At 39.7% G+C, this 16,509-nt stretch overlaps 1 protein-coding gene across 2 annotated transcripts in view; it reads left to right on the top strand.

Moving 5' to 3' along the window:
• Window positions 1-16,509, top strand: part of GRIA3 (glutamate ionotropic receptor AMPA type subunit 3) — a gene marked incomplete at its 3' end in the record, with an annotated part of 143,220 nt that overhangs the window by 30,939 nt on the left and 95,772 nt on the right. For both annotated transcript variants that reach the window (XM_080352813.1, XM_080352814.1), the window contains exon 3: window positions 839-1,078. In XM_080352813.1, the coding sequence (XP_080208939.1) occupies window positions 839-1,078 (240 nt within the window). The remainder of the gene's footprint in view (window positions 1-838; window positions 1,079-16,509) is intronic.

The raw sequence follows: 16,509 nt of genomic DNA, 5'->3' as shown, positions 1-16,509 counted from the left end.
CAGGAAGAAAATTGAATTTTCATGCCTGGCTACCTGTTTGAGGTGCTATGCATGATGCTGTGATGAGCTGATACTGTGGAGAATCCTTTTTAAAATTACTTTAACAGGCATTAGTGATTCTGAATGGTAGCATTTATGGTGGAAAATGTTTCATGATGGTACTTTTGGAAGTAATGATGCTGTATATTTCCATGTAGAAATCATGTCGTCTTTACCTGTGATTATTTCCCCTTGCTTTTTGCAAAGTTAAATATGCAACGTTTTGGCAAAAGTGGTTAATGGCGCTAGTTGAAAATCGATGTTAAATGCAGTTACTGACAAGTTAAATTGTTAATGTTGAATGAACATTTTTCTGGGAAACTTATTTTCATTACGAATGGGATTTGCTCATCTCAGTCCAGAAATGTTTTGATGTAGAAGGGCTGCTATGCTGTAATGTGTTTCAGTTGCACAATCTTTATCGTGGAGCAGAGCCCCAGCATCTCACATATCAAGCTCCCATGCTCTCTCTGATGCAGTCTCCTTCCATGGAATTTTACAGATAAACAATGTAATTCCGTGTTTCTTTTTAAAGAATATGGAGAGATTAGTGGATTATAAAAATATAGCAGGATAAATCGCAATCAAAAATGTGCTCGGGCCAGTTTAATTGTGACAAAGTTGGTACAACTTGCAGCTACACTGAGATGAATGTATATTATCTCATGAATTCATTCCATCTTCTGCATCATACAAAATAATTTCAGGATTGGTTAGAAGACTTATTTGAAATATACTTTGAAATTTTGTCTGTGTCCGTTGTATGTTAAATCCTAACACTCCCATCTGTCTCTTTCAGTCTGTTCACAGTTTTCCAGAGGAGTTTATGCCATCTTTGGATTCTATGACCAGATGTCAATGAACACGCTGACGTCATTTTGTGGAGCCCTTCACACATCCTTCATCACACCCAGCTTCCCAACAGATGCCGATGTGCAGTTTGTCATCCAGATGCGGCCAGCATTAAAAGGAGCCATCTTGAGTCTCTTGGCTCATTATAAGTGGGAAAAGTTTGTGTACCTCTATGACACCGAACGGGGTAAGCACCATCATTTGAAGTGATTTTTCTATTTCATAACTTGCTGTAAGTACCACCAGAATCTGTATGTGCAGCCCATCCCAGTTTTCTTTTGGATGCAGGTAGCACATTCTCATGGTACTAGGAAACAAGTTTATTCTGAAGAAACTAAAACAAATGGATGAATGAAACGAAGGCATCTTTGTATTACTGATCGTGTTGTCTGGAGGACGGTGTTAGCAGTGCAAGCATTCAATTTGGAATACCGGGTTTCCATGGAACCACATACTCAATGCTTGCCAGGGTTTTTGAGTTCTTGCAAAATACAAAATTCGGCACTATGAAGTAGGTTTTTAAGCAAGACCTTCCACTGTGGGTGACATTGCAAATCCCACACCACTTTACATAAATGCACATTTCTCCTGGCACTGGACAAAGACAATCCATGCTAAGATACACTCTGGAGATGTCTAGGCATCAATAACAGTCTAAAAATAAAATGCATAAGATGCATTAGGGCTCTGCTGGAGAAAAGATGCTCTAGATATGTCACATAGATATCCAGAGATGAATTTAGATACACGACAAGAATGACCAGAGATATGTTTTACTAAATGAAAACCTACTAAAACCAGTGTTCCCATGCTTAAGACAATTGTTAACCACTAAGCAGCACCAAAGGCAGCAATCCTGTCAAAAAGAGATCTAAGCATCAGAAACCATTTTCTGTGAGGAATCTTGCGTATTCCTGTGGAGCAGCCATTGCCAGCTGCTCTGAGCATCTGGGTTTTACTTGGTTACAGATTTCACCTGGGTAGCACTTTTTGCATCAGATAGTTGTGGCATTGCCCTTCTCACCAGCTTTGTAATTAACACCTCCAAGACCTTCAGCTCAGAGGGGTCTGAATGGAGCCAGAGAAACTCAGATTCCATTCCCAGCCCCCATGAGCAAGTTCTGATACCCTGGGCTACTGCATATTGATAAAGATCAAGTCTTCAGTGGCTGTGCTTTTCACACTGAAGATTAATAGCATCACCCAACTAAGGACATACTGTATGTTGAAAGACAGTAATTTTTAGTCTGGTTTAGGTGAATGCCAAGAGTTCAGAATTGGAGATGTTAAGTATTTCTAGCATTGAAAAATACTGACTATGAGATCAAGTAAGAACGAGTATGGAAATGTTAAGAATGCCATTAGTTTTTAAATCTTTTAAAACCACTACTCCAAACATCCGTATTTCTGGTCTAGTCTGCTTTTAAATGAATGCTTCTGTGAATATGTTATTTGCCTGAGCAAGGAAGATTTGATGTGGCCAAATGCAATAAACTTACAGCATGAGTTAAAGTAAACTGTAATGTATTCCAGGACTGATGAAACTTACCGTGATTAAGGCTGATAAAGTTTGCTTTGGAAAGAGATGCATCAGATCATATCTAATAAGAAATTTGGCACTTCAGACTGGAATAATCATCCAAAACAGTGGAAGCTTCTCTAGAACTTGTCTGGATGGTATGACTGTCAGACCCACTGAGATAGTAACAAGGTCTTGAGGGAAGACTCACAGACTCAAACTTGCATTTGTTTACAGCTCTCAATGTGGACAATCTTTAGGTAGACACAGTCTAATCATGAGCTTATTATGATGAATAATTCCTTTCGAGCAGTTTAGGTTGTGTCTAGGCTTCATTTTGCCTTGTTCATACTAAGATTTTAATCACAGGTTAAAACACAGCTCTTGCTGGCGAAATTGAGCCCAGGAGTCTGACTTTAGCTCTGAATTTTTAATTAGATGACAGTGCAGGTGACTGTAGGGTTGTAAAATGTAGCTCAGGGCTAGAGGATGAAGGACAGCTGTGTCTTTAGGATGGAAAAGGCGTCAGTGCATATACGTAGCTTGGTGATGGGCTTTGAGTTGTTTGAGATAACCTACCATATCTTATCTTTCCTTCCTATGTTGTTTGATAACATATTCGCCATCTACTGAAACAGGAACAAAAATGGACAGTTGATTATCTTGAGTTACTGCTGGTTTAGTTAGGTTCAAACAAACTTGGTAGCAGTCTTATCAGAGTTATAATTACTGTATTCTTCCAGCATTAAAATAAATTAAGATTCATATAGGCAGGGCAATTAGATACTGAGAAATACATTAGATTCCTTTGTTTGATGAGCAGTAATCATGGATGACAGCACCTGAAATATTTGGCAATTCCAGTAGGCTGCCTAACTCTTTGTGGTAGGATTTCATATCTTAAACCCAAACAGTAATAATGGTGAATGACTCCTTGTGTTGAGTAATGAATAGGCTGTGCATGTTCCTATCCTGAGATACCATTGGAAATGAGACTGCTAGAGCTGTCACAAATTTTAATAATTCCTGTCTTAGATATTTAACTGCTTTGGGGCACAAACACTGTAGAGAAGGTGTTAAGCAGTTAACTTTCAGTTCCTGAAATAATTGTTTAAATACTGCCTTTTCTGTGGAGATTATTATCTCACTGGTTCTGAGAAACTGCAAAACATTAGTCTGCTCTTTCTTACGTTGAATATCAGTTATGGGCTAAATTGTTCTTGCAAGTAGTTTTACAGTGTTCTGCTGAAGCAAAACACTGCCATGTCTTAAAAATTGCATTTACTCTTAAATACTGCAGCATATTACAGATGACATACAAAACTGAACAAGCCTTCTTATGGTTTTATACTGCTTATTGAACTGTTTCAGTTTAACCTTAAAAGAATGGAGAATCAGCTTTATAAAATTGTTTTCCTTAGCCATTAAATCACGTATTCAGATGCTTTCCCCCTTGGTGGCACAATACTGTGACGTTTGGCTCTTGCAATTAAGACAAAAGATACATCTCAAACAATAGAATAAAGTTAAGATCTACAATTATATAGATAGGTGGTGAAGCTTTTAATCCTGTGAGTTAGTATGTACGTTGCATATGTTTATATTTGTAAGTACATTATTTTCTGTTGCTATGAGATGACTCAGTGTTGCAGCAGTGCTCAGAAATGTCAATTTATGTGCAGGTGCAAAATTCAATTTCTTAAAAGCTGCTAAAGCACAGAGAAAGAAAAACAAAATCTGAGATTTATGAATTGAAGCAGCAAGAATTATGTCTTATCATTGCTTATTTCAGTTGCTGGACTTATTCTTTTGTGAAGAAACTAAAATTTAGGAGAAATACCAAATTGCATGTTCTTCCCCTAGTACCAGCATAAAAAAAATAACTCCTACTTTGCAGAGAGTAATGATAAATTCAGCAGTGGCTGCTAAGGGAATAAAGGACATTAAGCGGTGTGTAGAACCTGTAGTCATATGCTCATTCCATGCCACATGCTTTTAGTTCATGTGAAGGAGAAAGGCAGGGCTGATTTCTGTTTGTATTAACTCACATCAGTTACTTGACACTGTTGGTTGCTGTGATGCATGCAAAAGTCTGATTAATTATATGGTGCTAACTGCCTCAGTAGGCTTCTCTGCAGTAGAACTAAGACTAATTAAGATTATGTCAGGATGAAATGAGATGGGGTTACATACAGAAAGCTATTAAGAATTTGGGTAGCACTTGTCAGGAAAGTCACCTTTTGCGTCTCATGCTGAGGATTATGTTTCACCAAACACCTCAGGTTTATTTCCAGTCTTCAGGTCTTTTTCTCCTCTTGTTTTATGTTACTGTGGATCAGATGTTGTTCCACTGAAGTCAATGGACCAGAGTGAGACTGGTGTGGATGTATGGAGAGGTAAACTTGTGGTTTTCATAGTCATCTTGATGCTGTGTGAAAGTGTGAAGCGCTTCTCATTTAATTATGAAAATGGTATGGTAGATTTTAATACTGAAGTTGTTTATTTAGATTTCCATAATGTTTCTTAAGTAACGTTTCAGTTTATTTTTGCCTGAGAAACACTGTTTTGTACAGGTTGTTCACTTCCCATCTGTCAGTACAACACAGACATTTTGTCCTAAGTTACTTTGATTTGTCATACCTGCTGTGCACAAAGACATTGATTTCTGTCATGTAGATCATTTAAACAAAATCGCACCAACTGGATCCTGCGATGTGATCAAGTCTTCTTCCTCTTCCTTCAGATCACAGGAGTCATCACAGGACATGGAATTGACTTTGTGTGATACCTCCCTGCACAATGGGAGCTCAGTCTAGACAGAGGTACAGCTACATCACAGTCTCTATGGCTTTGTAGTCAACTACTTCTCTAAAGCTGAAAATCTTCTGTCATTTGGTTTTGATTCAGTCTGTATTGCAGGTATCCAGCAATACCTAAAATCAAGAAAAACAAAACAAAACAGCTTTGGTAAATAGGGTTATCGTTGGCTAATATTTGTTTTGGTTGGTTGACACTGGCTAGATGAAGGCTGAATCACAGGAGTGCTTGTCTAAAGCCTCGGGTTATGCAGCTAAGAAGAGTTGAAAATACCTGCTTTAAAAGCAATTACATCTTTAATCCTTACTGCCACAGACATGCAAACATTTGACCTGAACATAATGGACAGGTAAGGATGCGGAAGGCCTGAAAACGTGGCTTCAGAAAACATGACCTGTCCTATTTCTCTTAATATAAAACCTTCTGGTCCCCTGTTGCATAAAGAAATGCCAGGTGAAGAGCCAAAGTACAACTGTAAGCTTCCAAGTGATTATGTGTAAGGCATCAAATTGCCTTAAATTAGGTTCAGTACAAGGCAATGAGGTCTGATTCACTGCTTCTGCCGAAGACAAAGAATAACTTTTCTGTTTAGTCCTGCTTTTACAAAATGGGGTTAGTTATCTATTACTATCAAAGGACAAGACACTTCTGTACTGCTTTCCCTGGAGAATGAGAGATTGGAGCTGATAAAAGAAGCAGTATGTAGAACCAGGCTCATTATATCTCCCACAAAATTCAATTGATGGATTTATTTTTCTTTTTGATGAAATAAGAGTTGCACTGAAATGTACTGATATGTAGAACATAATATTTTTTGCGAAACATCTGGGGTAAGATTAATTTTTCTGGCATCTAAAAAGACTCTGGTTTAGTCCCTAGGGATTTTGGAATGTTGTGTTCTGGTGAACTGAGTCTCGGCTGAAAATAGCGATGAAAAATGTAATCCAACACAGAATGACCAGCTCCTGTTGGTAAGAACCTTCCATCAGCAGTCAGGTGCAAAAGAACTCCTCCTTCCACACAGATCATTTGTTACACCCTGTGTTGTCTTTCTGTGTGTCGGGAACTTATATCTTCACTTACTAGATAAAGATCATTCTTCAGTAAAGAGGGAAAATGAAACTGCTGGTAGAAGCTACACCAGCCTTAGTAAACCCTGAATTCAGCACCTGCTGAACAGTCAAATGTCAGAAGAATCAACAGCGGAGCTGTTCATTAACATGTTTATTCTCCAGAGCAGGAGAGTTATTCCACTAGCTGCAGAACTGGTCTGAAGCCCTTGCATGAGGGGAAAAAGGGTTTAAGGCTGTCTCAAGTTTTCTCAGAATTAAACATGGCATTCTTCAATTTTTAAATTAAAAATTTTCTTTGCTAGTATGTTTACACCAGTTTAATTCTTCTCAGTTGCACCTGTAAGGTTGAAGTGATGTATTTTGCTTACACTTTCAAAAGTATTAAAGGATTTAAAATCTTGACATTTTCTATAAATATCAGTCTGTGACGGAGAATAATGGAACATACAAAGCGTGTTGGAAGCCTATAAAACACCAAAGGTGATAAAACAAGGAAGAGTTACTGCAAACCTTGGTTCTGCTGAGTTCTTTGGCTCTTTTACAAGAGCGTTTTGGACAGCAGCCCGGGATCGCGGGGATGACATGTAGGCAACATCAGTTGCTAGCATTTAGATAGCTATGTAGATGAGCTGCCTCATTCTCCTTTTCCACTTCTTTATATGCTGGGAGATGCACAGCAGGGAATGAAGTCTTGGCGAGACCTGAGCTGAGGCTCGGCCTCTGTGTCACAGAACAGCAAAGCTCTATGTTTGACGAATTGTGTGCCCCACTAACTGCCATCCACAAATTTTCGTCTAAGTCATGATCTCGGCAAAAAGGCAACTTGTGGCACGGCAACAAAATGTTGCAGCTTTTGCGTGGCTTTGCTTGAAACGATGTGATGTAGATTCAAGTTTTCAAGCTCTGGTACAGTACAGAGCACACACAGTGTAAAGAACATTATGGTAGAAAATGCATTATTTAGATTTAAAGAACCATGTAGTTATGTGCAATAAGAAAATGTTCTGTTTCTTTCACTGTCAGCCTTTTGGGAATGAGTGATTTTACCATCTTATAATGCCTTAGAATTTGTATTTATGTAGAATGGAAAGTCATAGATACTGCTTAGCAAAGTTTGTATGAAATATAAGTAATTTACCCTGACAAAGAGGCAAATCTTGACATTCTTATTTATGGCGCATTGCTTTGTTGTTTTCAGCAGGATAATGGATGAACTAAGGCTCCATTCAGGAAACATGCCAGAACCTTACCTGAAAGATTCCAGGATTGTTTTACTGTTTGACTTTACTGTGTTCAGGAACAATCTGAGCCTGAACAGTTAAATCTAGCTTTTGATAATCACTCGACATTTATTTCCTTAGAAATCTCTGAAGTCTCATACAGACTCCTTTTATCTTGGTCTCGGTGGTACACAGATACAGAAGAAAGCCCTTTTACTGATCCTTCCCCAAACAAACACTGAGACCCCGTGTGGGAGAATGGATGTTGGCTGTTTTTTGGGTAGACTGAGAGCCTTAAGCATTTTTCTCCTGATCTTTCCCATTAGCTGCTATTTGTTTAGCTTACCCCTGCTAATCACTGAAGCAATTTTTCTAGCTTATGAACACGAGGAGCGAGTCAACTTTGAAAGTCACCCAGCACGAGATGTATCGTGCTGGCAAGACTAAGATGCGGCTGAAGACCAACAGCACAGAGTTCATGGCTGAAGCTGAAGCTTTGTGCCTCTTTACAAGCTCTGTGTATACACAGTGGGCTCAGCTGGGTGTTGAGATGCCCAGATGTGATGCCTGAGCATCCTTTAAAGCTGTTGGAACACACACTTCTGTCAGCAGTGTTTTCCAACAAGTGGAGTAACTGCACATGTGCTACAAATGTGTGTCTTGTTTCATGGAGCCCCTGAGAGTAGGGAAGCATGTCAGCTCATTCGTGAAGAGAAGCAGAAACAGCAGAGCAAGAACCTGGTGTGGCAGCATGGTGACAGTGTGGCACCATCCATTCTTCCATCCACACATCGTGGTGTTGTGATGGGGTGTTGTGGTAGCCTCACTCACGCTGAGTGTGAATCCAATTGTTGCTGAGAGAGCATCAGAATCTGACCTCACTTGATGTGAAATCAGCCTGTAAAACGTTCAGGGTACAGAGTATGAACAGTGAAGTCCTGCATAAGGGATTTCTGGAAACCTAAAGCAGGATGTGTGCAACCCTCGTGGTCCTAATGAAAACAGCTGGAACTCTCAGGAATATGAGCTGAGGCCCTGAATATCTTGCGTAGTGAACAGAACTAGCAGCATTACCACTCACCCATGCCTTAGAGGTGAAGTCTGCAAACAATCACATTTATAAACGGACTTGTGTAAATGCATGCATTTAAATATTGATCTTCTCATAAATATGTATGTTTTATCAGCTTTTGGTATGGTGATAACTTTTTTATTATAAGTAATGTATGTGGCTGAAGCTTTTGTTTTCAGTTGATTTTATGTGTGTATCAGCAAGGCTGAAATGGTTAGAATCTGACACTTCCAGATTTCTTGGAACAAAGCTAAAGTTCAGGACCGTTTCCAAGTGCAGGTGGAGGGGGGAAGGGCTAAAAAGATATATAGGTGGGGTTGTTGGTTCTTTTGCTCTGAGGCAAGGGCAAAGACTTGGCACAAAGCTCAGCCTTAAAGGGGATGGAAAGGCTTTGCTTGAAACCAGAGGAGACAAGGTGGAATTTGTTGATCTTGCGGGGGGAGATGGGACTTCTTAGACTGGGAAGGAAGGCTGTAGAAAAGACCTGTACGCGAAGGGCTACGAGTAAATTTTTATCACACCTATTTATTTACACCATCTCACCAAAACAATCTAGGAGTTTATTTAAAGTTACTTTGTGTGAGTTTACATTTTTGCGTCTGTATAAGCAGCATGGCTTTAAAGACTGGAAGCCTTTGGTGTCTTTGGCATGCGGATGCCCAGAGCAAGGGGGAGCAGCCTCACCTGGGGAGCTGTGCTGGTTCTGTTAGTGTGTGAGAACTGTCTTGCTGACTTAAAGTCTGTGTAAGGGGGTTGGTACTTGGAGTGGGACTGTAGAAAGTGTCACTTTTTAGTAATGGAATGAAGATGAAGTAATTTTTAGGTATGTATCGAAAAGAGAGATGCGTAACATTGCATTAGTATGTGAACTTTACTACATATTTCAGTGGAGTAGCATGTTCTGGTTATCACGTGTTTTCTGAAGGAAAAACATTTTGACATCCTGCACCTTAATGCAGTTAAGATGGCAATATTTGTCATATTAGTGTTCTTCCAAGTTTGCACATTTTATCTCCCTTCACTAGATCTGGACTGTATGTTGACTCTTCCCATGCATCTTTCATCACCTAGAAAAAGTTCACTTTTAAACTGAATGATAGCTGGTTTTTGTGACCCATGGTATTTTGTGGAACAGTGGTTCTTTCTTATTCACAATGAGGGAACAGATTCCTTACATACGCTATGAGAGACCTCACACTTCTGTGGGCGTGGTGTGATACTGAGAAGATCTTCAGCCCAGGCAAATGAAGCATTCACCAGGTGAAGAACTTTCGTGGAATGAGCACAGGCTGTTGTGGCTTAATGGAATGGCTATAATAGCTGCAAGTGGTAGAAAACGCCAAATACAAAGGAGATTTCTCCAATGCTTGAGGAATATATGAGTAAAATGGAGTATCTGAACAAATTAGTAAATCAGAGCTTCTCTTTTCATAGAGTGGTTTCAGATACTCCAGAGCTAAGCAATGACACGTTCTTTTCTCTCTACCAAAAAACAGGCTTCGTATGCAGTTTGAATTTCTTTTGATACAGGACTATACAGCACGCTGGGTGAATGGCATGTAAGAACTTAGCTTTTTAAAGGCTTTGTGCTTTTGAAGTTATTTTCTTTTGATAGTCTCAAACAACAATGAATGAAGATCAACAATATCTGTACGGGGCATGCAAGGCTTTTCAGTTCTGTTTTTCAGATTGAAGATTTGGTGTACTGATCAGCAGGCTAATAACCTGATGTTCTTCTCCTTAGTATGTGGAAATCATAGAATCATAGAATGGCTTGGGTTGGAAGGGACCTTAAAGATCATCCAGTTCCAATACCCCTGTAAGGGACAGGGACACCTCCCACCAGACCAGGTCTCTCAGAGCCCCGTCCAGCCTGGTCTGGAACACTTCCAGGATGGGGCATCCGCAGCTGCTCTGGGCAGCCTGTGCCAGGGCTTCACCACCCTCACGGGGAGGAATTTCTTCCTTATATCTAATCTAAATCTCTCCTCTTCCAGTTTAAAGCCCTTACCCCTTGTCCAGTCACTGTGTGCCCTTGTAAAAAGTCCCTCTCCAGCTTTCTTGTAGGTCCCTTTAGGTACTGTGAGGTCTCCCCGGAGCCTTCTCTTCTGCAGGCTGAACAACCCCAGCTCTCTCAGCCGGTGTTCATAGCAGAGCTGTTCCAGCCTCGGATCATCTTTGTGGCCTCCTCTGGACTTGCTGCAACAGGTCCATGTCCTAAAGTTGGAGACCCCAGAGCTGAACACAATACTGCAGGTGTAGTCTCATGACAGCAGAGTAGAAGGTCAGAATCATCTTCCTCGATGCAGCTTCTGATGCAGCCCAGGATACAGTTGGCTTTCTGAGCTCTGAGTGCACATTTCCGGGTCATGTTGAGCTTCTCATCAACAAACACGGCAAGTGCTTCTCCTCAGGGCTGCCCTTAATCGCTTCTCCACCCAGCCTGTATTTGTACTTGGGATTGCCCCAGCCCATATGCAGAACCTTATACTTGGCCTTGTTGAACTTCACGAGGTTCACATGCTCCTATCTCTTAAGCCTGTCCGGGTCCCTCTGGACAACATCCCTTCCCTCCAGCGTGTACACATAGCTATGTACCTATGTGGCTATGGCTACTAATGAAGAACAGTGTTTCATACTCCTACACAACAATTCCGTTAAATTTTACCATTAATTTCCCTTCTCACCTAGAAAAAAACTTGAGGCTTTGAGGAAATTCATAATGGCTTGCTAAAAAGCTTTGCATTTAAGGTAGTTAATTAAATGTTTGTCATGGAGTATATATGAAGGAATCCACTGGTTATAGCTTCAATACCTTCTTTCATTTGTGACGCTTGGCCCTTTTAGATGTAGTTTCTTTTTTCAGGCTGCAGAGAATTTACCAAACTAGTTTAACCACATACCTTTTTCTTTCCAGAAAACATCAGTTGTCTCAGTAAGCATAAAGACGACTTGAATGCTTTGTAGAAGACAAACAAATGTGAATGCATTTATGACAAACCCACTCAGCTGGCATGTAAAGTGACCTCATATTGTATTTAGGTTAAGGAGTTCTTAAAGGATTTTTCTCTTACAGAGATGGATTTTTCTCTGGTTTCTCATGAGACATTTAAAATCACACCTTTTTCTTCTTTTTCTCTTTTAGCTCTCCTTCTTGCAGTTGATAGTAGGACAACGCTCTGAGTGAGCATTTCAGAAGACAGTGTATTACTGTAGTACAGTGGAGTGAAAAACACCTCCATAAAGTGATTAAGTATTAATCTCTGAAGAAAAAAAAGTGAAAAGTTCCTGGCATTAATTTTATACCTAGTAACAAGTAATAATGCATTTCTTGAGCTCTAGATGCATCGCTTTTCCTGGCTGCCTCTTTTGCTCTGATTCATGATGCAAAGAATCACCAGGAGAGAAAGGTGACCTAAGGTTTTATTCCTCATGATCCTGAGCTCATCCTGTTCACAGCCTGTTGCTTTGCACTTAAAAGTGTTTTTTACTTACCTTGGTTGTCAGCTGCTCAAAGAAACAAATCAGCAGTCAGTGATTTACGCAGCATAGCAGCATTTAGTCAGGGCCCCTCTTCAGTTCCTTAAAGTGATTAAGCATGGAGTTGTCATCTCTTACAACTGCAAAGTATCCCCTTTGATGCTGCAGCGTTTCTCCTTCAGTTTATAGGGCCAGGCTCCTTGGTCACCGCTCCGTGCAGCGGCTGTGCCACGGGTCTGGGTCTGCACGTGGGGTATCGATGCCTCTGTGCTCCCCCAGCTGCACGGCTGGAGCCCAAAGTGCTTTTGCCCAGGGAGCAGCGGTTCAGTGAGCGGTGTGGGCTCACGCGTTGTGTCCGAAGCTGAAGAATTTTGTAAGCCAGAACTGGAAACACAACTGCAGTTCTGTTTTCTGCCCCCGCTGTGACCTGTGCTGGAGCCGTGGCTGCTTGGTAAGCTGTGAGCATCACTGCTCCATGCCAACATGATAAAATGCATCAGTCTGGAACGTTAGCAGATACCAAGCACTGGCTGTTAAGGTTTCTTAGGAGCTCCTGAGGTGGTGGTTGCTTTGGGGATATTTTTGTCAATGCTGAGAACTACAACATGCAGTAAATTGCTAGGGCTGTGCACACAGCAGATGTAAGAGGACTCCTGTTATTTGCATAAAGTGCTAATATTTTTATAGCATTTCCTCTGCTGGTTATGAAGTTATTTCTCCACTCTCTATTCATGTTCAGGAGAGCAATAATTCATTTTTGATAACTCAGGTTTTTATAATCTGCCCAGCCATACTTGTGAGCAGGTTTATAAAGGAGCGTCCCCGTCCGTACGATGAACAGCACTTCCCAAGGCCAAAGACAGATCCAAGTTGCTTTGTTTGCTTTTGCTGGTGTTTGTTTTTATTTTTTTAATCAGCACTTATGTGTTAGCATTAAACTGAGGCTCCTTTCCCCTTTTAAAGTAAAAGCCACTTCTGGCTACTTTGATTTAGCTTCATGGCCACTGATCACTGAAAAGCCTTTTGATTCCTTTCCTGGTGCTCCCATGGCAGGTGTACAAAGCTGTCTCAAAGACAAGGGCTCTGAACTGTTCTTAACCTGTCTAGACCTCAGTCTCATGGTTAAGCAGGTTTTTCTAGAGAGGAAAATGCATGACAGTGGTCATTAAAAGTTTTCTCAGGATACCTTAGAATATTTTAAAAGCTCTGAAGCCATCAGATAAATATGATAAATAATGCAGCTGCTTTCAGGTGACTCTTTTAGCGAGGTGGTTCATGCTGATCGCTCTAAGGGCATTAATATTGTCATTTTTGTAGCAAAAGCTATACATGGCCTGTAAATTTATACTGTGATCCCCTTGGGAATATAAAAATAATTATGTAGTCTCAGAATTAACATGGGAAAGCATTTATTAAAACTCCTGGGTGCATTCAGTTGTGTATGAGTGGTGTAGTTAATACTCAAGTATGGGTAGTTCTAATGGAGGACTATATCAAATAAACTATAAATGTTGGATAAAGTCATTATATAAACAATTTATTTCCTCTATTGCACTTAATTTCCAGTTGCCATCATGTCCTGCTGAGCCATCTAAAATATATGAAGGAATCCGTAATAGTCACTCATCTTTATGAAATGTCAAAGTCATATACTACATCGACCTCAATCTATGTGCATTAATTCATGAAGAATTTAATTTAATGAGTTTAAGTCAGAACTGCAGTATAAAATCCTTTCAGTGCAGTTTAATTATTTTGCCAGCATTATACACCCATCACACCATCACAGTCTAGACTGCATTGTGTCATGATCTGCTCCTAAGACTAAAGATATTGTAAATGTGCTTCTAGATCAAAGAGTGCTATTTGCTGCAATCTTATTTCTTACTGGCTTTTTTTCCCCTGCTTACAAAAGGAGAAATTTTGATTTTGGAAGCAAATATTAGTCTTCAGTTTCTGTAGTTTAGCACATCTTTTATTAGCAAGATAAGGATTTATTCTTTAAGGGGAAAAGAAAGGGCGGGGAGTGGGAGGACAAAAAAGAGGGAAATGAAAAATAAAGAGGCCAGTCTTCTGCCATTGTGTGGCTGAGCAGCAAACCTTCCAGCTGCCTACGCCGCGGTCAGTAATTGCTCCGCAGACAGAATTGCCCTTTGCTTACTAGTACTAGAATTATCGATCAGTTGTTTTTGTCCATGAACTGGCAATGATAATGTCACATTAGATCAAGTGTTTGTTAAAGAAATAAAATCAAATTATGCCTGCCTGTAGACAAATAGTAATGAGTTACATGGACACATAAGTATTGCAATAACTTTTTTTGAGAGAGAGATTTCTTGAGAATAAACCCCCAAACCATCATGTTTGGCTGTGGGTTTGTGGCTTGTTTTTTGTGGAGGTTTTGTTTGTTGATTTTCTCTTGTCCTGTCATTTATGTTCTCTCCTTCCTTCACCCACACATGTCACGGGCAGGCCTGCGTATTTGCAATGAGATTATCGGGGTGCCACGAAAGGCGGGGAGATCTGAGCTTTCCTTTGAAAGACGGGATGTGAGGGGCTGAATACAAGGATGCACAAGTTACAGCGGCCTGGGGGCAGCAGTAATTTACGCACTGACAGGTTGAGTTTCATGCTCTGCTATTTTAAAACAGCCTTACAGAGTAACTGCCGCTGTTACATTAGTGTATGTGTTGGTTTTGGAGATATTCCACATGATGGAGACAGTTTAAACACAAACGTTTGAAACGCATTCATCACAGGGTAGCAGTTGTCCTGCTTCTGTAGGAAAAAAACCTAGCAATATAAAAACCATAGTTATTTTCCACATTTTAACATGAATTTGGGTGCCCTGGAGAATTTTTCAGGCTTGTTTCATTGCTTATTTGTCAGGGTTTAGGTATGTTGATGAAAGAGAAAATTATGGCTTTAGATGGTGCGTGTGTGTGGTGATAGTGTAGTTATTATTGTAGTTGTCCTCTCTGGAACCATTTTGCTACACTTCTCAGAGAAAGCAACAAAATGGATGTGAATGGCATACATTTGAATAATGACCATTTTGGTTTGCGTATTTTCCTTATGCTACAGATCAGAGAAAAGCCTGGCTGCACACGGCATCCATAACGTATAAGAAGCAATCAATGCTTCCCTTTCAACATGAACCCTATAATAATATTTATGCATTAAAACAGCATGTCCTTACAAGGAAGCATTCAGCTTGACTGTTTGATTATGAATTCCCATTCATATAGGAGTAATTTCCATTAGTGTAACAATTATTGTGAAAATACACATCTGAGAGCATGAGTAGGAACAGTGGCCTCCAAAGTTTGAAGTGTATAGAATTACACTGAATTTTCATTAATAATATATATGAAGTCAAACATATTAAATGCAAGCAGCTGTAGACCATTACAATTGAGATTTAATTTGAGTAATCTCTGGATTGACCTTCTTCAGAACTGGCCACAGTAGGCAATATAAACACATCATTGTCTGTCTTATAGTGAATTTGTGATGCCAGCTGCATCCTCATAACACTTTATTTGGTCTCAAATGAAAATAACAGATAAAAAGATAATGGGAGCAATGATGTTATTTGTTCTTAAATTTTAAGTGCTATTCATTTTGCATAGATATGGTCTTGGTTTATGGGATATTCATTTGCATTTTTCTGCTGATAGTGTTTTTGTGACTTTAGTGACCTCCCTCTAAGTATAAAGCTGGGTTTTGTCAAAGTGTTTTTAACATTACAACTTGTACTGCAGGGAATTCAGACTGCTCCTGAATGCACGCAATTCAGCTCAGTTGTATAAAAAGCAGAATATTCCTCAGAGCATAGCAAAAGCCATTCATTGCATTTCTTTGAAGTAAGCAATGCAGATTGCAATGCGCAGGTGAAGATTTGACCTTATGTCTTTAAAAATGACTTATTGACAGGTCCATTTGAAACAGCAAAATTGCAACACAGCGATGAAAAACTTGTATGTTATTATTGTAAAAAAAGAGGAAAAAATCTGATATTAAATGTGTTCTTTTTTTTCCAAATCCCAGATAGGTAATTTTTAGGACTTCACATGAATAATCAGCGCTGTTTAACATGTTAGCTTAAGAACAATGAGTTCATTATATCAATAATAGGAAGTTTTATTGTGGGCCACTTTGTAATATTTCAGTTGTCATGTTTTATACCAGTCTTGAGGTCAGATGGTAGAAATCCACTTAATTGTTGTATTTAACCTGCAGTTATTACTGAAGGTGGGGAGAAAATACATTTTTGCTTTCTGTTTCTGCAGCATCTACCACAATGGGGGTTCTTGAGAACTACTTTAAACCAATAATTGCTCATTATTACACTAGAATGAAGGGAAATGGAGAGGCTTCAGTGGACATTTTGTGAGAAAATTGAGAATTAGCTTCAGTTTTATTACTTGAGCTGTA

Source organism: Nesoenas mayeri, assembly GCF_963082525.1.
Source record: "Nesoenas mayeri genome assembly, chromosome: 13".
NCBI lineage: Eukaryota > Metazoa > Chordata > Aves > Columbiformes > Columbidae > Nesoenas > Nesoenas mayeri.
Note: the sequence above shows the minus strand (reverse complement) of the source record. Positions and strands in the feature narration are given on the sequence as shown.